Source organism: Orycteropus afer, unplaced genomic scaffold (assembly GCF_000298275.1).
Source record: "Orycteropus afer afer isolate SDZICR_OR568_19922 unplaced genomic scaffold, OryAfe1.0 scaffold00525, whole genome shotgun sequence".
NCBI classification, from domain to species: domain Eukaryota; kingdom Metazoa; phylum Chordata; class Mammalia; order Tubulidentata; family Orycteropodidae; genus Orycteropus; species Orycteropus afer.
In genome coordinates, this window is record NW_006922112.1 from 732,254 (window position 1) to 759,878 (window position 27,625).

General features: G+C 38.6%; 1 protein-coding gene across 1 annotated transcript in view; it reads left to right on the plus strand.

Moving 5' to 3' along the window:
• The window catches only part of STIM2 (stromal interaction molecule 2), a 300,518-nt gene that overhangs the window by 260,974 nt on the left and 11,919 nt on the right, over positions 1–27,625 (plus strand). The window contains exons 5-11 of the mRNA XM_007955656.2: positions 3,938–4,053; positions 5,867–6,044; positions 6,584–6,761; positions 14,850–15,017; positions 15,280–15,303; positions 15,746–15,846; positions 16,082–16,320. Of these exons, the coding sequence (XP_007953847.1) occupies positions 3,938–4,053; positions 5,867–6,044; positions 6,584–6,761; positions 14,850–15,017; positions 15,280–15,303; positions 15,746–15,846; positions 16,082–16,320 (1,004 nt within the window). The remainder of the gene's footprint in view (positions 1–3,937; positions 4,054–5,866; positions 6,045–6,583; positions 6,762–14,849; positions 15,018–15,279; positions 15,304–15,745; positions 15,847–16,081; positions 16,321–27,625) is intronic.

The following is a 27,625-nucleotide window of genomic DNA, read 5'->3' on the forward strand; positions in this document are numbered from 1 at the left end:
AGGACTCTAATCAGTTACTATGTAATTATTCCCATGGTAAAATGTACATGTTAGATCTCTGATCAACTTGCCTACATACACTATTTAAGTAAGTAGCTTTTGTTGCTTTGAGGTTTGTGTTTTGTATCAAGTTGAAAGTTTCCATATTTCCCTTAAACATATTCTAAACTTCCACATCAGTATTTGATTTTGCATATACCTATTTGAATGATGGAATTATGGGGCTAAGAGTCAGTTCAACAAGTGCTTATCATATTGAAGATATTTTATCTTCCTGGTGCAAGTAGATGCTAGACAGAAGACAAAAATTAAATTAGATAAGGACTACCTGGGTGGTTTAAATGGTTAAGCAGAACACAAAAGTGTTTGAAATGGGAATGAAAACAGCAATAAACAAGTAAAGAATGTTTGTCAGAGCTATTACCTTAGGCAAGAAATAAGATACATTTCTTGATTTTAAATAAGACAGATTTTTGTATTAGCACAAAACAGGGCAGAACATTGATACAGGATTAGTTACACTTGAGAATATAAGTCTTTTATTTTTTTTAATTGTGCTTTAGGTGCAAATTTACAAAGCAAATTTGATTTATGTTCAGCAGTTCATGCACATGTTTGATTTCATGTTCCCGATTAACATCCCCAGCCATAAAAAACTTTCCTCCGTGTCCCACCCTGTGACTGCTCTCTTCCTGTGCCCTTCTTAACTGTGCATCCCTGTCTGTCCAGCTTTCCCTCTGTGTGAACGCTGCCCTTCTGATGGCTCATGGCCGATTGCTCTGAGGGGTGCATCTCCCTAGAGTAGGTGGGTGCATCACCCTGGGGTAGGTGTTCTGCGTGTAGGTCTTTCTGCTGTTGGGCTGAGAGCCAATCCATGGAAGTGAGTCCATTTCTAGGCTTGTAGGGCAACCTGGGGCAATGGTTTTTGGGGTCCCACCAGTCTTCATCTGACCAGTAATTCTGGTTATTTTTGTGTTTTTGAGTTTTGTTCCACATTTTCCCTCCCATTCTATTCAGGATTTCCAGTTTTTTGGTTGGCATTGATAGCCAGGCACCATCTAGTTCTGGTCTCAGGTTCTTTATGTTCTTCTTGAGTTTCTTTATATACAACATGAAATTTGCCTTGGAAATAAAAAAAAAAACATAGTCACTTTTTTGATAAGTAAAAGTCCCGGATGATGCCAGATTCTGGCAGAATTGTTTAGACAACATCATAGATTTATCAAGATTAGTTTTTTAATAATGAACATGTTTCTGTAGAAAAAAGAGATTATAGATGTGGAAGTTCAGTTCTCAGGTCATCTCACTGGAGCCTTTTGAGTAGAGGAGAAGTGAAAACAGGAAGACTCTTCCTCAAGCTTCTTTTATAGGCTAGTGGCAATTACATGAGTCACCTTAAAGGGGTTAGTATCAGTTAACTTAAACTGGTGTATAAGAACCAGAGCTGCTTATTGGAATGTGTAAGAAACTGTATTGCCAGTTCCAGGAAGTTGACCTACAGCAACCACTTATTATGATTCCTTTCTATTATATTGGAACCCTCGTGGTTCAGTGGGTAAGCACTCTGTTATTAACTGAAAAGTTGTCCATTTGAACTCACCAGCTGCTCATGAGGAAGAGGCGTGGCAGTCTCCTTCCATAAAGACACATGGCCTCGGAAACCCTAAGGGGCAGTTCTGTTCTGTCTTGTGGGGTTGCTATGAGTCAGAATCAACTCAGTGGCAATGGGCCTATGATATTAAAACATTGCTACATTTGTTATAGGTAGCCAGCATTCTGTTAGTCATTTATAAAGGTTATTTTATGCTTAAAGCGCCCTGGTGGTGCAGTGGTTAAGCACTCAGCTGCTAACCAAAACATCAGCAGTTTGAACCCAGCATCTGCTCTGCGGGAGAAAGATGTGGCAGTTGGCTTCCAAGATTACAGCTTTGGAAACCATAGAGCAATTCTACCCTGTTCTGTAGGGTTGTTGTGAGTTGGAATTGACTCCATAGCAACTTTTTAGTGTGTTTTCTGCACTCTGTAATTCTTATTACCAGAGCTTATATACACCAGAGCTCTCTTCACCTGACACATGCCTCCTCATTCCTTTCAGACCTGTGTGACCTTCCCTGACATCCTCACCCATTCAGGTAGAATTTTTCTGACACACACACACACACACATATATATGTTTAATAATAAATGTTCATTACTGTTTTCATTCCCATTTCAAACCCTTTTGTTCCTGTCATGGAAACGAGGAGCTGTGCGCACCAGCTGCCGCTGACTCACGGCAACCAACGTGTTTCCCAGCAGAACTGTGCTCTGTTGGGTTTTCATGGCTGTGATCTTTCAGAAGGAGATCTTCAGGCCTTTCTTCTGAGGAGCCTTTAGGTGGATTCAAACCACAAACCTTTCAGTTCATAGCCAAGTGCTTAACCATTTACACCACCCAGGCAGTCCTTATCTAATTAAATTTTGTCTTCTCTCTAGCATTTAGTTACACTGTTATTGTTGTTTTTGTTGTTATTTGCCGTCTCGAGTCGACCCGACTCATAGCAACCCCTCCTTGGGTTTCCGAGGCGGTATCACTACGGAACTAGGATTGCCCAACCTTCCTTCCGAGGAGTGGCTCGTGGGTTTGAACCGCCAGCCTTCTGGTTAGCAGTCAAGTGCCTTAGGCACTATGCTACCAGAGCTCTAGGAAGATAAAATATCTTCAATAAGAAAAGCACTTGTTGAACTGACTCTTAGCCCCATAATTCCATCATTCAAATAGGTATATGAAAAATCAAATATTGATGTGAAAGTTTAGAATAAGTTTAAGGGAAATATGGAAACTTTCAACTCAATACAAAACACAAACCTCAAAGCAACAAAAGCTACGTATTTACTATACAGGAAGAGTACCTGTGGAGAAGATGGAGAAAGGCGTTTTGTAAAGGGAAAGTTAGAGTTCTTCTTTACCTGCTAAAGTTTTCTAGAAGCTTCAAAGGAGTTCCTGTAATTTCTTCATGCTCAGAGGTACTGATATCTTCCCAAATAAAATGCAGTGGTTCAGAGTACAGTCTTTGGAGTCATACACATTTGGGTTTGAATTTCTGCCTTACCCTGTATATTACTTAACCTTGTAATTAATGTCTTAATATCTTCGAACCTTAGTTTTCTCATCTATAAAATGGCGATACTATAATTAAGCCCTTGATGCAGGGCCCAGCACATAGTCCATGGTTGTTTATTATATTATTATTAGACTTTGTGTTATATGGCATCATACTTAGTTCTTAAGAAATCTTCGTTGAATACTGGGTGAGTGGGATTTGCTGTCTAAAGTGATTTTGTTTCCTTATTTTACCTGTGCCTTTTGCCATGACTTCCCATATGCTTTCTTCATTGCTAATAAAGTGATTCAATACTACTTCCTCTATAAATCTTCTAAATCTATTCTGTGATGATTTCTTGTTTCCCACTTACAACTTTGGTATGAAATAGTTTCAATATTAGAATGTACAGGTATAATTTTTAGATATTTTTAAAGAAAAGCAACATTATCTAAATTGAGAAGTGTTTTTTTAAGTCTGCTATTGATGTTGAGAAAGTCATTTATAATTTTATTGTTCTTTGTGAGAGAACAGTAAAATGCCAGAGATAATTAATGATTAAAAATATTTGAAATTCATAAATTTTTCAATCATACCTTATAACAGAAAGTGACCTTAGAAAACAAAAATTGAACAGTATGGTAACTAAGCTATTAACATACAAGCATCTTTATACAGCTAAGTTTACACTGAAAAGGGTTTTGACACATGTAATAAAGTATTAAACCATGTACCAGTGAGCTCTTACAGTAATCACTAATATGTAAAAGTATTAAATGTGTTGATCAAATATTTAAATTTATGTACTACAAATAATTTTATTTAATACACACATGTGTCTCTTACATGAACAGGATAGCAGTGCACGAGCCATCCTTTATGATCTCTCAGTTGAAAATCAGTGACCGGAGTCACAGACAAAAACTTCAGCTCAAGGCACTGGATGTGGTTTTGTTTGGACCTCTAACACGTTAGTATGCTGTCTTACTCAGACTATTGTGCAAAAGAGTAATAAGACCATTTCTCTGTTATGTAAAGAAGGAAAAAGTAAGGAAAGTAGTTGACCACTAAGAAAGATCTTCTGTTAGCTGTGAAAGAAATGTAATAGCATATTAGAATGAAAGATTTTTAGGGTGAGATGTTCTCTCATTAAAACATGGGGTGTGATATTTCAAAGCTGGTAACTTAAGCAAAGCATTCTAAAAACAAAGAGTACTTGATTATTTAGAATGAAATCCCTCAATTTAAAACTTTAGATTTTTGTAGCTCTAGGCATGTTAATGTTGTGTTGGATGTTCACTGAAGAGCCCCTTTAAAAATTGGGGCACTCTAACTGTCTGATGACACGAATAGATCCTGACTTGATTTCATTATCATCGAGAGCAGGATTTTTTTAGATAACAGATGGAAAGCAAAGACCCACTTGAAACTCTAGACAGTAACAGACTTTCCTGGCAGAATTAAGAGAATGCTGTTTGTTTTGAGGAGGATCATGTCAGAAAATGTTATGTCATATTTGTAAGGAAAATAAACCTTGCATTTCTTCACTTTGAGAGGAATAATTTTTTCCCAGAGGGTAGCTTAGTATGTTTATTTTATTTAATTTCTAATTTCAGAAAGCTTTGGAGGAAAGTGTTTGAAAACTACACGTTTTAGAAGGAAGGATATTTTATTTTTCAGAAGCCAAAAAGGAGTAAAAGCAGTTAATACTTTAAGAATTTACCAGTTAGGAAACTAATGTTCATTCTATGTGAATTTTTGGGCTTGGAAGACTCTGGTGTTTATGGTAACATCTGGGAGGTGACCCTGCTGAAAAGGTTACTGAAGTGGTAGAATGGATTCCATGACTCTCCTGGCGGGCTGAAAGAGCAGCTGGTGAAACAGCTGGAAACCTCCCTTTGTAAGAGCTGGTGGAAATGCAGTATTGGTGGAAGTTATAAACCATAGGAAATAGAGCTCTTCGGAAATGCTGGGTAGAATTCTGCCGGGGATGCTAGGCATTGCATGGAGATGAGCCCTTTTCTAACCTGTTCTTTATCCTGGTTTTGACTGAATCCATTGGTGGATTGTCTTTTGTGAGATTTTGACTTTTTTCATGTAAATGGTGAACATAGTAATTAAACTTTATTAGGGGGGATGGTGATGGTGGTCGAGTTGTCCTCTGCATAGTATGCTGTTGAGCAATATCCCTGGCCTCTGCCCACTAAATGCCAGTCACACCTCCCCTCTCCCAGTGTGATGACTAAAAATTGTCAAAAGTCTGCATGGGAGGAGAGAATCACCACCAGTTGAGAACCACTGATTTACCTAACTAGTTACATACCTGCATGCTTGTGGAAAATGTGAATGGTTGGGGTTTTAAAAGCATGGCAGCTGCCTATCTTGCCTGAAGGAAGGGAGTTGGACCACATGATTGGAGATGCTATTGCTTTTTCTGGGGTCCCAGGACTTTGTTGTTATTTCTTCTCCTGGGACATGGTGCATCCTTGTGGGTTTGTTTCTGCCTTCCTATAGTTGGAATTGACCGGATGGCAGTGGGTTTGGTTTTTGTTTTGATTTTATAGGTCTAGTATATCAGATAGAAATAGTTACACCATACAGACTGATAACTTGAAGAGATAATTTTTAAAAGGCTCGAACTTGTGTATAGGAGAAAGATCATCATAGGCTTTGTTTTTGTTTTTCAATTTCTATTACTAAAAAGAAAGTGCCTCTGTGAATTGAGGTTCATTTGTTCCATTACACTCAAAAATTAATTCAGCAACCTGTATTTCTCTTTGTAGGCCCACCTCATAACTGGATGAAGGATTTTATCCTCACAGTTTCTATAGTCATTGGTGTTGGAGGGTGCTGGTTTGCCTATACACAGAATAAGACATCCAAAGAACATGTTGCAAAAATGATGAAGGACTTAGAGAGTCTGCAGACTGCAGAGCAGAGTCTGATGGACTTACAAGAGAGGTGAGTCAGAATAGCTGTGACTTTGTTACTTACATAGGAAAATAGAATTCACAAGAAAGTAATATGGGCATGGACTCACACATTTATATTTAGGTTAGTACACACAGCAGGAATGCTTGGCCATTTCATTTAGTGTTTTCACAAAAGTATCAGTGTATTTGCATAATTACAGATGTTTTATAAATGTATATACTTGGGAATGAGTAGAAAGAAGACCAATAGAAATAATCAAATATAAGTGGAATTATTTGGTAAAAAAAAATGTTTAGCATCATTTAAATAATTATGAATTTAATGAAAGTCTCTTTGATGAAGAGCTTCTCTACTGCCCTGTGTTGGAGTCAACTCAGAAGCCAAAATATAGCTGTATGGTGGGTTGTCTGACATTTTTATTATTGAGACTTAAGGTTAGTAGAAAATGTTGTGAATTGTGATTCAAACGTGTATCTAATTACTTGATCTATAGTTATTTTTCAGTAAAAAAACGAAATCTGGAAACTTTTGTGAGCAATATTCGTTCCTTTTTATTGTTCTATAAGGCTTGAAAAGGCACAGGAGGAAAACAGAAATGTGGCTGTAGAAAAGCAAAATCTAGAGCGCAAAATGATGGACGAGATCAATTACGCGAAGGAGGAGGCTTGTCGGCTGAGAGAGCTGAGGGAGGGCGCCGAGTGCGAGTTGAGCAGACGCCAGTATGCAGAGCAGGAATTGGAGCAGGTATTGACGCTTTCAGAAGTGCTTGTTAGGATATTTGTACTGCCGCTGAAGGAGCTGGGCCCTGTTTGTGCGTAGCCTCCTACATTCAGTTCCATTTTATCCATTTTATAGTTGCTTAGTTAATAAGGGAACCATTTGTTCATATCATTAGCATTGATCAAGTGAAGTCCATATGGTAAAATAACAAAATAGTAATTATAAGATAAAGTAACCGTCTTGTTCACTCATTCATGTTTTGAATCTTATCTCATTTCATGTTGATAGACTTGAGCAAATCTAAGGTATTTAATTAATCTCTGTAACATGTTTGCATTTCTGACTGTAACCTAGTAAAATAAAGTATATCTAATGTTGAAATTCTCTGCAAAGGTAAAGGATCTCTACTGACCATCCATCTGGATCCTGTGAAATGGTTTCAGGACATAATTTGCTAAAAATCCTGAAACCTTTGAAAGATGTCCTTCCCCACTCTACTTCCTCCATTCAGTTACTAAAGACTAAATGTAGGACTCAGACATTGCACAGAGCCCTTTGGAGAAGGGAGGCACTGGGAGAATTTAAATTAATAGGTAGATGTTAGTTTCTTATTCTGAATGTGAAAAATTACCATGATTAGCAGCTTTATGACACAGATTACTACCTTCCGGTCTGGAGGACACATTCTAAAATGGGTACCCAATGTGCGTTCCTTCTGGTGACTTCAAGGGGAGGTTCTGGTTCCTTTCCTTTTTCAGTTCATAGAGGCTGTGTATACTCCTTAGCTCACAGTCCTTCCTCCAACTTTAAGGTGTACGACCTCTGCTTTGATGCCAGCTCCTCCTTCGGATTTTGACCATTTCTTTACAAAGAAAGAAATAGAGGGACAAAATGAGGATTTGGAAGACTTGCTCAAAATTAGAATGTGATTGGGTTTTAAAGCAGGGGCAAAAATCTAGTCAGTTTGCCTCCTGCTTTGTTTTATGTACTGTTGCCTTCTCAATCAAACAGTAAATGAGAAATGCCATGTAGTATGTGATGAATGTGTTTTAATTTCAGTTCGTGGGAAAATATGCAGTGTCCATTAGTGTTTCCTTCAAGATAGACATTCTTTGTAGAGTTTGTCTGATTGATTGAATACAGCCACTCATTTACTAACTACTCTTCCCTTATCCCCAGACATCTGTTTCTTTGGCCTTCTTCCTTGTAAGGAGTTTATTCTTTTAAATTGATTCTTAGACATATTTTGATGTCATGCTTCATTTGCCTGATGAACTTTATCTAGACAGAATGTAATCAAGAACAAGGGTGTTAACAAAAAAATACCCAACCAACATTAAACTCTGCCCAAGAATTATATCTGGTGGCCTGTGCTCCTGGGAGAACTCTGTGCCTGTTGTCACCAAGACCTCTAACTTTTGGTTTGTTCTCAGTACTAACAAGCTTGTAAGCTATTTTTCTCAACTTTGTAGATAAGAAAAAGCAAATCAGAAAGCAGTAATGGGGAAATTATTTTATGTAGATATACTGACAGCAGTATTTTAAAGATGACTTCCTCATACTGAGGGAGAAGACACAATATGAAAAGGACTCAAGAATCAGACATTCTAATCTAAGAGTTTTGGCATAGAGGCCTTGCATACCTTAGAACTCTCTCCAACATGATTCATAGTAATTAGAAACACAATTTTCTGTGTGCTTACTTTGTATCAGAAAATGCTTACACATTGCAAATGATTTGCTTGTAAATTTTTATCCTCACTGTATGTAGATATTATCTTCATTTATTGATGAGATGTGTAGAGAGGTTAAGTAACTTGTCTTAGGTTACACAGCTATTACATGGCAAAGGTAAGATTTTATGTGTCTTATTCCAAAGTCCTTGTTTTTCCCAAACTGCTGTTAAAAGTTTTGTTTATACACGAGCAAGGAGATATCTGAAAGGGAATTTAAGGAGACAATTCCATTTAAAGTGACATCTAAGAGAATAAAATACCTAGGAATAAATCTAACCAGGGACGTGATGGACTTTATGCCATGAAAACTGTAAAATGGTGATGAAGGAGATGAAGGAGATGTAAATAAGTAGAAAGGTATTCACGGATTGGAAGACTTCATATTGTTAGATGTTAATACTACCCAAAGCAATATACAGATCCATTGCAGTCCCGATCAAAATTCTAATAGCCTTCTTTGCAGACATAGAAAAACCAGTCCTCCACTTTATATGGAAAAGCAAAAAGCCTCAAATAGTAAAACAGTGCTGAAAGAGAAGAATAAAGTAGGAGGACTCACACTTGCTGATTTTAATACATACTATACAGCTACTGTAATCAGAACAGTGTGATACCAGTATAACAACAGACACATATACTAATGGAATAGAATTGAGAGTCCAGAAATAAAACCACATGTCTACAGTCAGCTGATTTTTGACAGGGGTACTGAGTCAATTCAATGGGGGAAAGAACAGTCTTTTCAATAGGGTTGGGAAAATTGGATTTCCACATGCAGAAAAATGAAACAAGATGCTTGCTTCACACCATAAACAAAAACAAATTCAAAATAGGTTAAGGACCAAAATATACAAGCTAAAATAATATAAGACTTAGAAGAACAGGCAGGGGTGATGCTGTCAGGCCTAGCTTTCAGTAGTCAATTAGTGTAATAATAACAAAAGCACAAACAGCAAAAGACAAGATAAATAAATGGAACCTCATAAAAATTAAAAACTTTGGTTCATCAAAAGACTTTACCACAAAAAAAATGAAAAGACAAGCTCTGCTGACTAGAGGAATATCTTCAGAAACCATTTATCTAACAAGAATCTAAAATGTATGTAAAACATGAACAACTTAACAACAGAAAGACAACCCAATCATAAAATGAGCAAAGGACTGGAATAGACATATCACCAAAGAGGACATTCAGGTGGCCACCAAACATATGAAAAGGTACTCAGCATCAGTAGCCGTCACAGAGATAAAAATCGAAACCACAGTGAGATACTGTCACACTCCCAAGAATGGCTTAGATTTAAAAAAAGAGTAAAAGATTAAAAAACAGAAAATTACAAATGTTGGCAAGGAAGAGGGGAAATTGGATCCCTTATCCATTGAAGCTCTGATGGTGTAGTGCTTAGGGCATTTGACTGCTAACCAGAAGGCTGGAGGTTCAAACCCATCAGCCACTCCTTACAAGGAAGACTGGGCAATCAACTTCCATAGAGATACCGCCTCAGAAACCCAAGGAGGGGTCGCTATGAGTCAGAATCGACTCAGTGACAGTGAGTTTGGGTTGGTTTTATTGCTGGTGGGAATGCAAAGTGGTACAGCTACTGTGGAAGAAAAGTAAATGCTTCAAGTCATGGCTTGAAGCACTTTCTGATGAAGGTCAAAGATGACAGTCTTCAGCATGGATTACACCTTAACATAAAGAAAACAAAAATCCTCCCATCTGGACCAGTAAGCGCACCATCACAATAAATGGAGAAAAGATTGAAGTTGTCAGGAATTTCATTTTGCTTGGAAATCAACACCCATAGAAGCAGCACTCAAGCAAATCTGCTGCAAGCGACCCCTTTAAAAAGTGTTAAGGAGCAAAGATGTCACTTTGAAGACTGAGGTACACCTGACCCAAGCCATGGTATTTTTAGTCACTTCATAGACATGTGCAAGCTGTACAATGAATAAGGAAGACTATAGAATGTTGATGCCTTTGGATTGTGGTGTTGGTGAAGAATACGGAGCTCTGGTAGCATAGTGGCTAAGGCACTTGACTGCTAACCAGAAGGCTGGCGGTTCAAACCCACCAGCCACTCCTCGGAAGGAAGCTGGGGCAATCTACTTCCATAGTGATACTGCCTCAGAAACCCAAGGAGGGGTCGCTATGAGTCAGGTCTGACTCGACAGCACATAACAACAACAACAACCAGAAGAATGAACAAATCTTCCCTGGAAGAAGTGTAGCTGGAATGCTGCTTGGAAACAAGAACGGCCAGACTTCATCTCACCTGCTTTCGTCATGCTGTCAGTGGGGACCATTCCCTGGAGAAGAATATCATGCTTGGTAGAGGGAGGGTCAGCAAAAAAGGGGAAGACCCTCCACAAGATGGATTGATACAGTGGCTATAATGATGGGCTCAAGTATATAGCAAGGATTGTGAGGATGGTGCAGGACTGGGCAGTGTCTCATTCTGTTGTACATGGAGTCACTATGAGTTAGAGCTGATTCCATGGCACCTAACAACAAACATATTGTATAAATACTATTATTTCCCTAAAACATAGACTATTGAGTGAATAATAGTACCTCTTTATCTTTTGTATGGTTTAAATAGTTTTCACGTAAATTATTTGGTTTTGTAAAAATTGTTTTGAGAAACCTGTAGCTGGGACAATTCTGAGCCTCAGAAATTAAGGGATGAAGTCTGATAGAGCCTGGTGAGACCCCTGAGACTATGGCCCTTAGCTACCCTTCAGTTTTGGAACTGAACGCACTCCTTTGGCTTCCAGCTAAACAATAGGTAGGCATATGGGCTGAACACTTATATCAGGTAGATATGCTATTTCCCCCCCCCCCACAAAAAAAAAAAAAAAAAACCAACCAAACTCACTGCTGTCAAGTTGGATCCTACTCATAGCGACCCCTTTTGGGTTTCTAAGGCAGTATCACTACGGAAGTAGATTGCCCAATCTTCTTTCTGAGGAGTGGCTGGTGGATTTGAACCACCAGCCTCTGGTTAGCAGTCAAATGCCTTAGGCACTACACCACCAGAGCTCCCTAGATGTACTACTTGGAGCAGTTAATCATGGGAGAATAGAAGGGCAGGGACAGCTTGGAGGGTGGGAGTGTATGGGAGGGAAAGACACAGGGAAGAGGTAACTATGGGGAAGAAGTGGGACGAAAGCTGTTACACTGGGGAACTGCAATCAGTGTCATCAGACAAAATGTGTATGAGCTGCTGCATGGAAAATTAATTTGCTCTGTAAACTTTCACCCAAACTGAAATAAAAACTAAAAAAAGAAAAACAACTGAGGGCTGTGCTGAAGATCACAGAGATATAATATTGATGATAAAGTTGGGTTTAAAAGTCAGGTTTTTAGATATTTAGACTGTTTTTTTAAATGATATCATGTATTTATTTATTGTTTTATTATAGAGACCAAAAAATTATGCAAATAATTACTGTGATCATATTTTCAAAATTCAGCATTTGTAAAAGCTGTTAATTACTCTAGGTTTTCAGTGGGTCTTTTCCATTATAAATAACAATGAAATTCACACTAAGGGTAGGAATTTAGGTTGAATGATAAACATGAATTTTAGAGAAAATACTTAAAATAATTGTCATTACTTAAAATAATTGTCATTATTAGAAGGTTAAATTTCCAAAACTTTGAGGTATTATTTGAAGCATAAATTGTTATGCTTCAATTTATATATGTGTGATATATATGGAATGTATATAAAGATTTCTTTTGAGCTTTTTTAGGGGAAATAAACATTAGGGAAATGTTTGCTAATTAAAGAGGAAATATCAAGTGAAATCTATTCAGGCTTTCAGTATGCTTCCTGGGAAATAAAAACTGTACAGAAGTTTTAGCTTTAAAATCTTTTGCACAAAAGGGCCTACTCTTCTACACTTGGGGATCTTACACCAAACTGCAGGCCACAGGACCTGAGTGCAGATTCTTGATTCCTGAGAGATTCGCAGGGACGCCACATAGCTTACCCGGTAGTCTTATTACACAGTATTATTCTAATCACATTGCAGAATATATCATGTCAGACAAATGTTAGGTTTTTGGTGTTAGACTATTTTGGAAGAGCGTAGCAGTAATGGTGGCACATCATGACGAATGTCATCAGTGTCCCTAAGCTGTAAATGTGGAAGTTGTTATGTTGGTGAATGTTTTGATGTGTATGTTTTCACCACGATGAAAGTAAAAAAAAAAAAAAGTAAAAATACTACTTAGATTTTGTTGTCAGTAAGTTCTATCTGTCTTCCTTTATGAGAGCTCTGGTGGCGTAGTGCCTAAGGCATTTAACTGCTAACCAGAAGGCTGGTGGATTTGAACTCCTCGGAAGGAAGATTGGGCAATCTGCTTCCATAGTGATACCGCCTCGAAAACCCAAGGAGGGGTTGCTATGAGTTGGATCTGACTCAAAGACAGTGATTTTGGTTTTTGGTTATCTTCTTTTATATTTAGTATCTCTCTTTTGAATTGTATACTTAGTGTTCTATTTTGGATGTATTTTTAAAATTTTTAGAGTTTTAAAAATTATTTTTTATATAGCTCATTTTTTACAGTATCTGACAGCCATTCTAGTTCTTTATCAGAAGAATAATAAAGTTTATTTAAGTAAGTTGGCTTTGTTCAGAGCAGACATTGCTCTGGACTTCAGTTTAGGAATAGAATTTTAGTTACTTACTGACCTTTGAGGACAACTAATTGAAAATTATGGTCCTCTAGAAGCAGGGGGTAGCAGTGGTGGTACAGTACCTAAGGAATTTGACTGCTAACCAGAATATTGCTTGTTCAAACCTACCAGCTGCTTCATGGGAGAAGATGGGGCAGTGTACTTCCATATAGATTTACTGCCTTGGAAATCCAGTGAGGGTTACTAAGTCGGAATCGACTCGATGGCAGTGGGTTTGGTGGAAGAAGCAGGATGCTCCCATTATTCATCATCACTTTGTCTGCAGGCATTGAGTGTGTGTGTGCAACTCCATAAGTCCCATCATCTGTCCTTATCCATCTTTAGTTTGAGCTCTTCCTAGTTTTTAACCGATTCATTCCTGGAATGCATTATCTCTTCCTTCTGTCCTTTTCCTAGTGAGGCTTAAGTTTTTTAAAAGAAAAAAAAAAAACATTTATTACCTCCTAACACACTCCTATTACCTCCTAACACACTCCTAGGGAGCTCTGGTAGCATAGTGGCTAAGACACTTGCCTGCTAACCAGATGGCTGGCGGTTCAAACCCACCAGCCACTCCTTGGAAGGAAGGTTGGGCAATCCTACTTCCGTAGTGATACTGCCTCGGAAACCCAAGGAGGGGGTCGCTATGAGTCGGGTTTGACTCGAGGGCACATAACAACAACAACAACACACTCCTAAAAGAGCTCTTGTGGCGTAGTGTCTAAGGCATTTGACTGCTAACCAGAAGGTTCGTGATTGAAACCCACCAGCCATTCCATGGAAGGAAGACTGGGCAATCTACTTCTGTAAAGATTTACCACCTTGGAAACTCAAAAGGGGTTACTGTGAGTCAAAATCGACTCAATGGTAATGAGTTTTTTTTTTTTTTTTAAAGAAAAAACACATTATACGTTTATTTTTAAAATCTTGTTTATTGTCTAGTTCCCCTAAAGGGCAGCTGGAACAAGTACTACAACTTCCTTACACTAAAGGGTATACATAGTCTCTCATAGAAAAATCGAGTAGATGCTTAGTCAGAATCTGTTGTCTCATAATTTATATGTGGGCTGCAAATGCTTACTTACCTAGCTTCTGATGTATTAGATGCAGTGAACTAAAGAGAAGCAGTGGTAAAACATGCCACATGAGCAGATACGCTTCTAATAGTGAGAATTAACTGGCTATGAAGAAGGTCTCATGGAAAACTAAAAAGAGGTATAATCACTTTTCTTTATTTACAAAAATCAGTGAATAGTTAAGGAGTTGAGGTAAGTTCTTCGGCAATATTAGAAGAGGTAGTAGTAGACCAGTACCTGTTCTGTCGCTGGCAGTTCTTCACATCCTACTCCGCGAATAAATATGTTCGTTGTGGGAAAAATGTGATCAGTTTTAGATGATATGTGCCCTATGTTTTTGTCTCTCAGTGAACCTGGCTATTATAAAATATCAGCGCTAGATATTTCAACTTAAAGTATATGTAACTTTCCTTTACTCTCTCTAGCTTACAACTTTGCATCATGAATTTAAGGTGCGTTTAAAACTGCAGCTCTAACTTCAGTGTTAGAAATATATTGTATTATAACTTTAATTTAAAAGATACTTACAAAGAGCATAGTTAAATTGCTCTTTTTTTAAATTTTGGTCTTAAATTACATCTTAATTGTTTCTACTTTTACTTTAACTTCTAGGTTCGCATGGCTCTGAAAAAAGCTGAGAAAGAATTTGAACTCAGAAGTAGCTGGTCTGTTCCAGATGCACTTCAGAAATGGCTTCAGTTAACACACGAAGTAGAAGTACAGTACTACAATATCAAAAGACAGAATGCTGAAATGCAGTTAGCTATTGCTAAAGATGAGGTAGTTTTTCATCTGTTACATTTCAAAAGTTAACTAAATTTATTTCTTAGGCTGCCTTGTAGAGGGATTAACCAACTGGGATATAAAGATTTTTATGTTTGTACTTTTTTTATTTTTTTTTAAATGGTATAAATTGACTCTTGTAGTCCAGGTAAAATTACTTTAAAGAAATATGTATTTTCCAAGTAACCTGAGTGTCATGCAGAAAATCATGACTGTTACCATGATTGTGAATGTTTTATACGGAGCTTTTCTCCTCTAGGTTGCTGCTTCATATCTGATTCAGGTTAGTAGTTACTAGTAGTTACTAGAAATTAATGTCTGACACTTATTACATTGTGTGAAATAAGATTAAATGTTAATCTGATTGCTAGCTCCCCCCCCTCCCAAAAAAAAGCTCAGTTCACTTCACTAATACTTCCATTGCAGTGGCATATATAGTTCATGTTATTCTGTTAGTTTTAAGAAGATTAAGGTCTTCTCCACCATACAGATAAAAGAAAAATTCAACAGAATTTTGAATTACTTTGACTAGCTTAGGAAAGCATGCTTCCCATTTTTCCCATGTGTTTATGTTTTTGAAAAACAGTGCTCTCTCTTGGCTAATAATTTTCCAATGGTTTTATGATTATTAATACATTCAAGACAAAATAAACATCATTAGTATATGTGTTTTTTTTTTTTTTTAACCTAGCCTTGCACTTATTTTTCTCTCCTCGGGTTTCTAGGCAGAGAAGATTAAAAAGAAGAGAAGCACCGTGTTTGGGACTCTGCATGTTGCACATAGCTCCTCCCTAGATGAGGTGGACCACAAAATTCTGGAAGCAAAGTAAGAATGTTAGCCATCTGTTCATTCCTGCTTATGTTGAAATGAGTTATCTACAGACTATTTGTACCTTAGTTTGTCGTTTATTCATATAAAAGTACGTACTTTAATTCTAAGTCTGGTTAATTTCTTCTTGGAATTAGAAAACTGCCATGGTGCATTCATGTGGTTGCCTTTTGTCAGTGCCATATTAAACAGCCCTTGCTGCAACTAGTAACCCCTTTCTTGGCTTTTCCAGGAAAGCACTCTCTGAATTGACGACTTGTTTACGAGAACGACTTTTTCGCTGGCAACAGATTGAGAAGATCTGTGGCTTTCAGATAGCCCATAATTCAGGGCTCCCCAGCCTCACCTCTTCCTTGTATTCTGATCACAGCTGGGTGGTGATGCCCAGAGTGTCCATTCCACCCTATCCAATTGCCGGAGGAGTTGATGACTTAGATGAGGATACACCTCCAATTGTGTCACAGTTTCCTGGTACGTTGTGAGTTCCACAAAGAGGGTACGGTTTTTAAAGTAACTTTCTATCATATTCTTTTATGAACCCCATTACCTTGATATCTATGATAAAACTTTTGTTGATCCTTCATTCTCTTTTTCCTCTTTGTTACTATACATTCAGTGATTTTGTTGGAGAATATGACCCGTGATTTTATATGGAGATACATGGTTAGTCTGAGTGGTGTAAATGGGTTAAGTGCTTGATGACTAGCTCAAAAGTGGGCAGTTCAAGCTTACCCAGAGGCACCTCAGAAGGTAGACCTAGCAACCTGCTTCTGGAAGGGTAGAGCTTTGAAAACCCTATGAGGCCATTCTGTTCTGCACACATGAGGTTGCCGTGAGTTGGGACCAAATAGAATACGTGCAGGCATACCTTGTTTCACTGCACTTTGCAGATACTGCAGGTTTTTGTTTTTGACTTTTTTATTCCAAATTGAATGTTTTGTCTCAACCCTATGTCAAGCAAGTCTATCAGTGCCGTTTTTCCAACAGCACGTGCTCACTTTGTGTCTCTGTGTCACATTTTGGTAATTCTTGTATTTCAAAATGCTACTGCACACTTAATAGACTACGTTGTTGTTGTTATGTGCCGTCGAGTCGGACCCGACTCACAGCGACCCCACCTTGGGTTTCTGAGGCAGTATCACTACGGAAGTAGATTGCCCCATCTTCCTTCTGAGGAGTGGCTGGTGGGTTTGAACCTCCACCCTTCTGGTTAGTAGTCAAGTGCCTTAGGCAGTACGCTACCAGAGCTCCCTAATAGACTACAGTCTAGTCTAAACATAGTTTTATATGTACTGGGAAATCATAAACTTCGTTAGACTAGCTTTCTTGGATACTGGGTTTATTGCAGTGGTCTGGAACCAAACTCACAATATACGTGAGGTACGCCTGTATCTGGTACATTTGTTGTTAGTTGCCATCAGGTTGTCTCTAACTCAGTAATCTCATGAACAATAGAACAAAAAGTTACTCAGTCTTGTGTCACCTTCACAATGTTCTCCTTTACCTTTGGACACATTTAAACTGTGTTCATGTTTAGAAGAACATACATATTTTTTGTTGCTCCTCCCAAATGTGATTTTTTAATGTACAGTTTTCAGATCCGACTCCACAGCAGTGGTTACGGTTTTTTTTTGGTTATTTTCATTACATTGCTTTCTTATGTTCTGTGATTGGAAAGTTTTTGCATTGTTCAGAATAAATTTCGGTACAAAACTTATTTTGGCTTTCACTTTTTGCAAAGTTAAAGAAGTTTTGAATTTAAAATGGTGTCTTGTCTTATATTAAAAATAATTGAAAACCTCATTATCCTTATTATTGTTTGACTGATTAATTTTTGCATTATTTATTTATTTATTTTTAAACCTTTTATTGTTATTTTGGTGAAAGTTTACAGAGCAATTTCATTTTCCATACAGCAGTTTATACACATTTTGTCTCATAATATTAACTGCGATTTCCCAGGAAGTCTGGTCTTTTTTTTTTTTTTTTTTAATGATAATTTTGAGTTTTGTTCCTCCCACTCTATCCAGGATCTCCTACACAGATCCCCCTCTGAGTGGTTGACAGTGGTAGCTGGGCACCATCTAGTTCTCCTGGTCTCATGGGCATATAGACTGAGGATCACATGGTTTATCAGTCCTTTGGACTAATTGTTTCCGTGCATCTTTGGTTTTCTTCATTCTTCTTTGCTCTGGATGAGGAGAGACCCATTGTTGCATCTAGATGGCCGTTTGCAGGCTTTTAAGATCCCAATAGCTACTCACCAAAGTAGGACATGGAACAATGTTTTTGTGTAGCATGTTATGCCAATTGAGCCTGATGTCCCCTAGGACCGTGGTCCTGAACCCACAGGTCCAATTCTTGCTCCCTCCAGGTAGCTGGCTGTGGTCAAGAAGTCACCACAACCTTGTCCCTTGTCAGCTCTACTATATACCTGGACATTCTTACAGAGTATACAAATACACTTGTAGAAACATTGTCTGCCAGACCTATACATGGTCTTGAGCACACTCCCCCCTGCCTAGGCATACCTGATCATTCAGCCTATCCACCCATCCTTCCACCCATAGTTCAATGTTTGCCATCACTGCCAGCATGGTGTACTGTATGTGCAAAAGGGTTCATCTTTGTTGTCTCTATCTCCCATGTACCCCTTTTCATTTTCCTCTTCCTCAATGTCACTATATTGATCACTCACATTTGGTGCATTGCCCTTCCCTTTACCCAAATGAGTACTTGTCTCTACCTATCTAGCAGTGTTCCCTCCCTCCTCTTCCACCCCTGGTAACAACAAAGTTTCCTTCCATGTATAAACCTTTCCTTTTCCTTGACTTTTTACAATAGTGGACTAATAAAATATTTGTCCTTTTGTGATTGACTTATTTCACTGAGCATATTGTCCTCCAACTTCATCCACCTGATGCAGTGTTTTGCAGATTTTATGTTATTCTTTAGGGTTGCATAATATTACATTGTATGTATGTACCATAGTTTGGTTATCCATTCTTCCATTGATGGGCATCTAGGTTGTTTCCATCTTTTTGCTATTGTAAATAGTGTAAATGGGTCAAATGGTATTTTTAATCCCAGCTTTTTAAAGAATCACCATACTTCTTTCCACAGTGGTTGTATCATTTGACAGTCCCACCAGCAGTGTATTAGAGTTCCAGTCTCTCCACATCCTTGCCAGCATTTGTTATTTTTTGTGTGTGTGACCTTCTTGAGACAATGTAGATAAAACAAAATCCCCAAGAGTTTTTTATTTTTGAGATAAATCAAATCATGATGTATCTTTTTCCAGTTTGAATTTTTTCTATGCAAGTCTTATAGCCCTCCTGAAATTATGATTTAGAAAGGATTCCGATTTTAAAAACAGTTTTGTGAAGTGAAACCTTTAACTTGCAGATTAATTCCCAGTCACTGATTATATGCTTGTATTCAGATCTGTGGTTTAAATCTCTAGTTTAATGGCAGAAAGATAATGCAAGCAGATTGAGGAGGCACTAATCTCTTAAAGGCGGAGGGGGGAAGTGGATGCATTTTCAGTCCAGCAAACACTAGAATGTGTGGCTACTCTCACTTCACTCACCCCATGCTAAAAGGCACTAATGGGTGCTTGCTCTGTAGTTTGAATATTGTCAACTTGTGCTTATTGGGAGGAGCTCTGGTAGCCCAGTGGTTAAAGCATTTGACTGCTAGCAGGGAAGGTCAGTGGTTGGAACTCACCAGCTACTTTGTGAGAAAGATGAGGTAGTCTGCTTCTGTAAAGATTTACAGCCTTAGAAACCCTATGAGGCAGTACTACTACTCTGTCCTATAGGATCGCTGAGTAGGAATCGACTGAATGGCAGTAGGTTTTGTGCTTGTTTCAATTATACACCCTCAGCTTGCCAGTTGAGACACTGATTTGTAAGTATATGCCTTTGTTTAAAACCATAGGTTTTTAAAGTGCAAGTTTCTTGTTAAAATCCATTAACAATCCAATATTAGAATTGTGCATAAAGGTGCATTCCCTAGATTGACTAGCTTTTTGCTTTGCTTTTTTAAAAGCACTTTTTTTTTGACAGGGTATCCATATGTCCATTAGAAGAAATCACCTATTTTAAATGTGAGAAATAATTACTGTAAGTCTTAAATGATTGTGCCATACAGAGAAATTTGAAATATAAAAAAAGTACAAAAGTTTATTTGAATTCATACTTGATGTTTTAGAAATGCTGTGATCAGGTTTATTGTCTGAAAAAGCGCATGCGAGATGAGGATTGGAGAACTCTGTCTCCATCCAGTGGCACTAGTCTGATTTCCTCCTCAGTTATGAAAGCACTGTGTCTGGACCTGGTAAGCAAGGAGTTCTCGGCAGTAGGACTCGGGTCTAGAGTCAGATGTAGGCTCTTCATTTTATATCCATCTAAGCCATTTTAAATTTTTTACCATGGCTATGTGTAAGTTTCATTACTTTGACATCATGATAAGGATATATGGCTGTAGTATGGCAAAGTATATGGCAAAGTAAATTATTACAAAACTGTGCATAGAATAATACTTTCTATACTCCATTATATGGTCTATGTAAATGGAAGAACATCTAGTGTTTATTTTCTTATTACTTTTTCAGTGTTTACTAAATACTTTTTTAAAAGGACCCCTAGTGGTGCAGTGGTTAAGCACTTGACTGCTAATTGAAAGGTTGGTGGTTCAAACCCACCAGCCACAAATAGGAAAATGTGCCAGTCTACTCCCGTTAAGATAACAACCTAGGAAACCCTACGGGGCAATTCTGCTTTGTCATAGCAGGTTGCTCTGAGTCGAATTGACTCAATAGCAACAGGTAAATATTTTTTAGTGGGAATATAGTACCAATTTATTTAAACTTTCTTATTAGATGTACTTAAAATTACTGACAAAAATAAACCATTACAGATACAACTAAAGTTGGAATGTAAAGTGTTATCATTCCAAAGTATATTATACTTTTATTATGTACATACATATGCATCCATAAGCAATGTATACTTTTGTTATATACTTACAAATTTTTATAAATGTTATAAAACTGTAGGTATCCTTTTCCCACTCTCTTCATTCAAGCGTATCTTTCTAAAATTTTTCATGTTTATACATAAATTAATTTCATTCACTTTAACTGTTTAATATGAACCAACCATAGTTTGTTTATTGGCTGCGAAAGACTTCTTTAAAGTGTTAAAGAGCAAAGATGTCACTTAAAAGATTAAAGTGTCCCTGACCCAAGCCATGGAATTTTCTTCTTTTTTTTTTTTTTTTTAATTGTGATTTGGGTGAAAGTTTACAGAGCAAATTTACTTTCCATATTGCAGTTCACATACACTTTATCTCATTACATTGACTACAATTTACCTCAATGCAACAGCTCCCCTCCCACTTCCTCCCGATAGGTACCTCTTCCCTGTGTCCATCCCTTAATGCTCTCCTGCCCCCTGAGCTGTCTCCCTGTATGTAAACAGTCCTTCTTTCTCCCATGATTGTTCTCTCCAAGGAGTGTATCTACCTCAGGTGTAAATGTTCAACTTATATGCCTTTCTTTTGTTTGGGTGGAAACCACAGGTGTGGGTTCAATTCCCAGACCTGAAGGGAAGCTAGAGGCCATAGTCTCAGTGGTTCCACCAGGCTCTATCAGACCAGCAAACTGGTCCCCCCCAACTTTTTTGTTTTTCCAAATGATTTTGACTTTTGTTTTACATTGTTCTCCCTCTCTATCCAGGATCTCCTACAGAGCTCCCACTCTGAGTGGTTGACAATGGTAGCCGGGTACCATCTAGTTCTTCTGGTCTCGTAGTTGTATAGGATGTGGATCACATGGTGTACCAGTTGCCAAGCCATGGAATTTTCAATAGCATATGTGTATGGAAAGCTGGACAGTGAATTAGAAGGCTGAGTAAGAATCGATGCCTTTTTAATTGTAGTATTGCCAAAAATTACTGAAAGTACCATGGACTGCCAGAAGAACGAACAAGTCTGTCTTGGAAGAAGTACAGCTGAAATGCCGGTTAGAAGTGAGAATGGCTATTTTGGTCATGTTGTCAGAAGGGACCGTATTCTGGAAAAGGATATCATGCTTGGTAAAGTAGATAGTCAGCAAAAAAGGGGAAGACCCTCAATGAGATGGATTGACAGAGTGGCTGCAACGATAGGCTTAACCATAGCAAAGATTGTGAGAATAGCGCAGGACCAGGCATTGTTTCATTCTGTTTTCTGTAGGGTTGCTATTAATCGCAACTGCCTTGATGACACCTAACAACAAAAACAACATAGACAGAATATTGTCTGAGGGGAGTGGCTGCTGGGTTTGAACCTCCAGCCTTCGGGTTAGCAGTCAGATGCCTTAGGCACTATGCCACCAGAGCTCCTGTTGAATGATGCAGGAGGCATTAAAAGAAGATGGAAGGAATACACAGAGTCACTGTACCAAAAAGAATTGGTTGGAGTTCAACCATTTCAGGAGGTAACATGATCAAGAACTGATGGTATTGAAGGAAAAGGCCTAAGCTTCACTGAAGGAATTGGTGCGAAACGATACTCTAGGAATGGACAGAATACCCATGGAAATATTTCAACAAATGGATACAATGCTGGAAGTGTTCACTTATTTGTGCCAAGAAATTTGGAAGACAGCTACCTGAAACCTGGCAAGAGATCCATATTTGTGGCCATTCCAAAGAAAGGTGATTCAACATAATGTAGAGGTTATCAAACAGTATCATTAATATCACATGCAAGTAAAATTTGTTGAAGTAATTCAGGAATGACTGCAGCAGTATATTGATAGGAAACTGCTGGAATTCAAGCTGGATTCAGAAGAAGATGCAAAATGAAGGATCTCATTGCTGATGTCAGATGGATCTTGGCTGAAAGTAAAGAATACCAGAAAGATTTATCTGAGTTTTGTTGATTATGCAAAGGCATTTGACTATGTAGATCATAACAAATTAGAGATTGCAAAGAGAATTCCAGAATACTTAATTGTGGTCACAAGGAACCTGTATGTAAACCAAGAGGCAGTTATTCAAACAAAACTAGAGGATATCATGTGGTTTAACATCAGGAACAGTGTTCGCGTCAAGGCTGTGTTCTTTCATCACACCTACTGATTCTGTATGCTGAGCAAATAATCCAAGAAGCTGGACTATATGAAGAAGAATGTGTCATCAGGATCGGAGGAAGACTCATTAACAACCTACAGTGTGCAGAAGACACAGTCTTCCTTGCTGAAAGTAAAGAAGACTTGAAGCACTTACTGAAGAAGGTCAAAGACTACAGCTTTCAGTATGGATTACATCTCAACATAAAGAAAACAACTGCTCAGTAAACAGCATTATGATTGTTGTTATGTGCCGCCGAGTCGTCTCTGACTCATAGTGACCCCTCCTTGGGTTTCTGAGGCAGTATCACTACAGAAGTAGATTGCCCAATCTTCCTTCTGAGTAGTGGCTGGTAGGTTTGAACTGCCAGCCTCCTGGTTAGCAGTAAAATGCCTTAGGCACTACACCACCAGAGCTCCCTCAGCATCATGATAAATGGAGAAAAGTTTGAAGTTGTCAGGATTTCATTTTGCTTGGATCCACAATCGATGCCCATGGAAGCAGCAGTCAAGAATTTAAGTGATGTATTGTGTTGGGTAAATCTGTTGTAAAAGATCTCTTTATAGTCTTAAAGAGCAAATATGTCGCTGTGAAGACTAAGGTGAGCCTGACCCAAGCCATTGTCTTTTCAGTAGCTTCATATGCATGTGACAGCTGACGCTGAATAAGGAACACTACAGAAGAATCAATGTACGTGTGTTTTGGTGTTGATGAAGAATGTTGAATGGACTGCCAGAAGAATGAACAAATATGTCTTGGAAGAAGTAACAGCTGGAATGCTCCTTAGAAGCTACAATGCCTAGAATTTGTCTCTCTTACTGTCATAATATTATCAGGAGATACCAGTCCCTGGAGAAGGATATTATGATTGGTGAAATAGACGGTCAATGAAAAGGGAAGGGCCATTCATGAAATGGATTGACATAATGGCTGTAACAATGAGTTCAAATATAGCATGGATGGTGCAAGACTAGGCAGTGTTTCATTCTGTTGTACTTATGGTCTCTATGAGTCAAAATCAACTCAATGGAACCTAACAGCCACAACATAAATTACAGATGGCAGTGAATATTCACCTTCACTGGAAATTAATGTCATAAAACAGTCACACTCACATTATTTAAACCAAACCAAAACCAAACTCACAGCCGTTGAGTCAGATCCGACTCCTAGTGACCCCTCCTTGGGTTTCCAAGGTGGTATCTCTATAGAAGTAGATTGTCCAATCTTCCTTCTGAGGAGTGGCTGGTGGGTTTGTGCCACCAGAGCACCTCATTATTCAAAGGAAATCTTGCTACATTTTATGACCTTTTCCATATAACCAGTGATTGCTGGGAATGTATGCAGTATATGCAGTATTCGATGTATTGACTGCTGCTTCCATTGTTATTGATTGTGGAAAGGAAAGTCAGGGCATCCAGTACAGAATGAGCAAGCAGCAGAGGCATCCAGGTAAGGGGCGGAAACCAGCCCCAACCTCCGAGTGGCAAGAAAAGCAGAGGGGGAAGGAAAGGAAAGCCAGGGCATCCAGGACAGAGTGAGCAAGCGGCAGAGAAATCTAGGTAAGGGGAGAGACCTAGGCCCCAACCCCCACACAGGAGGAAAAGCAGAGGGGAAAGGAAAGGAAAGCCGGGGCATCCAGGACAGAGTGAGCAAGCATCAGTGGCATCCAGGTAAGGGAAGGGCCCCAACCCCAACCCACAAGCAGCAGGAAAAGCAGAGGGGAAAGGAAAAGGAAGCCAGGGCGTCCAGGACAGAGTGAGCAAGTGACAGGGATCCTAGTAAGGAGAGAGTGGAGAGGTTTCGAACAGCTAAGGGAGACAAACTTGTCTGTTGATTTGTCATGCTCTGGTAACATGTTGCTATGAGGCTTGAGGCTGTGCCACTGGTGCTTCAAATGCCAGCAGGGTTGCACATGGGGCACAGGTTTTGGCATGGCTTGCAGAGTGAAACTAGGAAGAAGGAGGAGGGCATCCACTTCTCAAAGAATTGGCCAGGGAAAACTTTATGAATAGCAGAGAAACACTGCCTGTTACGTTACTAGACAACAATATGAATACCCTGGAAACAATGTCTGTTACAGTGCAGGACGATGAGCTACTTAGGTTGGAAGGCTCTCAAAATAGAATTGGGAGAGTGCTGCATCATCAGAATAGAACCAACCTTACTGATATGGATAAAGTAAAGCTTTTGAGACCTCCATTGGCTGATGTGACATGACTCACATTGAGGAGAAACAGCTGCAAACATCCATTAATAATCAGAACACGGAATGTACGAAGTATGAATCTAGAAAAATTGGAAATTGTCCAAAATGAAATGGAATGCATAGAAATTTATATCCTAGGCATTAGTGAGGTGAAGTGGACTGGTTTTGGCCATTTTCAGTCAGACAACCATATGATCTACTATGTCGAGAATTACAATTTGAAGAGAAATGACGTGGCATTCATCACCACAAAGGATATTTCAAGATCTGCCATGAAGTACAATGCTGTCAGTGGTAGGATAATATCCATACATCCACAAGGAAGGCCAGTTAATATGACTATTACTCAAATTTACGCACCAAGCACCAAAGCAGAAGAGGAGGAAATTGAAGGTTTTTATCAACTTCTGCAGTTCAAAACTGACCTAACGTGCAATCAAGATGTGTTAATTATCACTGGTGATTGGAATGCAAAAGTTGTAAACGAGAATCACCGGTAGCTGGAAAATTTGGCCTTGGTGACAGAAATAATGTTGGAGATTGTGTGATAGAATTTTGCAAAACCAGTGACTTATTCATTGCAAAAATCTTTCTTCAGCATCACAAGTGGTGGCTATACACATGGATTGACTATTTCTGTGGTAAGAGGCAATGGAAAAGCTCAATATCTTCAGCTAAAACCAGGCCAGGAGCTGATTGTGGAACAGACCATCAACTGCTCATATGCAAATTCAACTTGAAGACAATTAGAAGTCCATGAGAGCCAAACTAATGACCTCGAATATATCCCTCCTGAATTTAGAGACCATCTAAAGAATAGATTTGATGAGTGACCAAAAACCAAAAGAACTATGTGATGACATCAAGAACATCATCCATGAAGAAAACAAGAGGTCATTAAAAATAGGAAAGAGAAAGAAAAGACAAAATGAATGACAGAAGAGACTCGGAAGCTTGCCCTTGAGCAGAGAGTAGCCTAAGCAAATGGAAGAACTGACAAGATAAAAGAGGTGAACGGAAGATTTCAAAGAGCAGTTCAAGCAGACAAAGCCAATTACTGTAATGAAATGTGCAAAGACTTGGAGTTAGAAAACAGAAAGGGAAGAGCACACTCAGCATTTCTCAAGTTGAAAGAACTGAGGAAAAAATTTAAGCCTTGAGTTGCAATATTGAAAGATTCTTTGGGCAAAATATTGAATGATGCAGGAAGCATCAAAAGAAGATAGAAAGAATACACAGAGTCACTGTACCAAAAAGAACTGATTGATCATCATCCATTTCAGGAGGTAGCATATGATCTAGAACCAGTGATATTGAAGGAAGAAGTTGAAGCTGCACTGAAGCAAATGCCGAAGAACAAGACTAAGACTCCAGGAATTGAAGGAATACCCATTGAGATGTTTCAACACGTGGATGCCCCACTAGAGGCACTCGGTTATGCCAGGAGATTTGGAAGACAGCTACGTGGCCAACTGACTGGAAGAGATCCAAATTTGTACCCATTTCAAAGAAAGGTGATCCCACAGAATGTGGAAGTCATTGAACAATATCATTAATACTGTACACAAGTAAAATTTTACTGAAGATAATTCAAAAAGGGCTGCCAACAGTACATTGACAGAGAACTTCCAGAAATGTAAGCTAGATTCAGAAGAGGATGTGGAACAAGGGATATCACTGCTGATGTCAGATGGATCTTGGCTCAAAGCGAAGAATACCAGAAGGATGTTTGCTTGTGTTTTATTGACTATGCAAAAGCATTGGATTGTGTGGATCATAACAAATTGTGGATAACATTGAGAAGAATGGGAATTCCAGAACACTTAATTGTACTCATGAGGAATCTGTATATAGACCAGGACGTTTTGTTCAAATGAAACAAGGGTACACTGCATGGTTTAGAGTCAAGAAGGGAGTGTATCAGGGTTGTGTTCTTTCCCCACACTTATTCAATCTATATGCTGAGCAAATAATCCAAGAAGCTGGACTGTATGGAGAAGAACATGGCATCAAGATTGGAGGAAGCATCATTAACAACCTGCGACACACTGACGACACAACTTTGCTTGCTGAAAGTGAGGATAACTTGAAACACTTACTGATGAAGAATACTGCATTGAAGAACACAGTCTGTGGTATGGATTACATCCCAATATAAAGAAAACAAAAATCCTCACAACTGGGCCATAAGCAGCATCACTATAAATGGAGAAAAGATTGAGATTGTCAAAGACTTCGCGTTGCTGGTTGCTACAGTTGACGCCAAGGAAGCAGCAGTCAGGACATCAGATGTATAGCACTGGGCAAGTTGGCTGCAAAAGACCTCTTTCAAGTGCTGAAGAGTAAAGATATCTCCTTGAGGACTAACTAGGGTATGCCTGACACAAGCCATGATATTTTCAGTCACCTCATATGCATGTGAGAGCTGGACAATGAATAAGGAAGACCA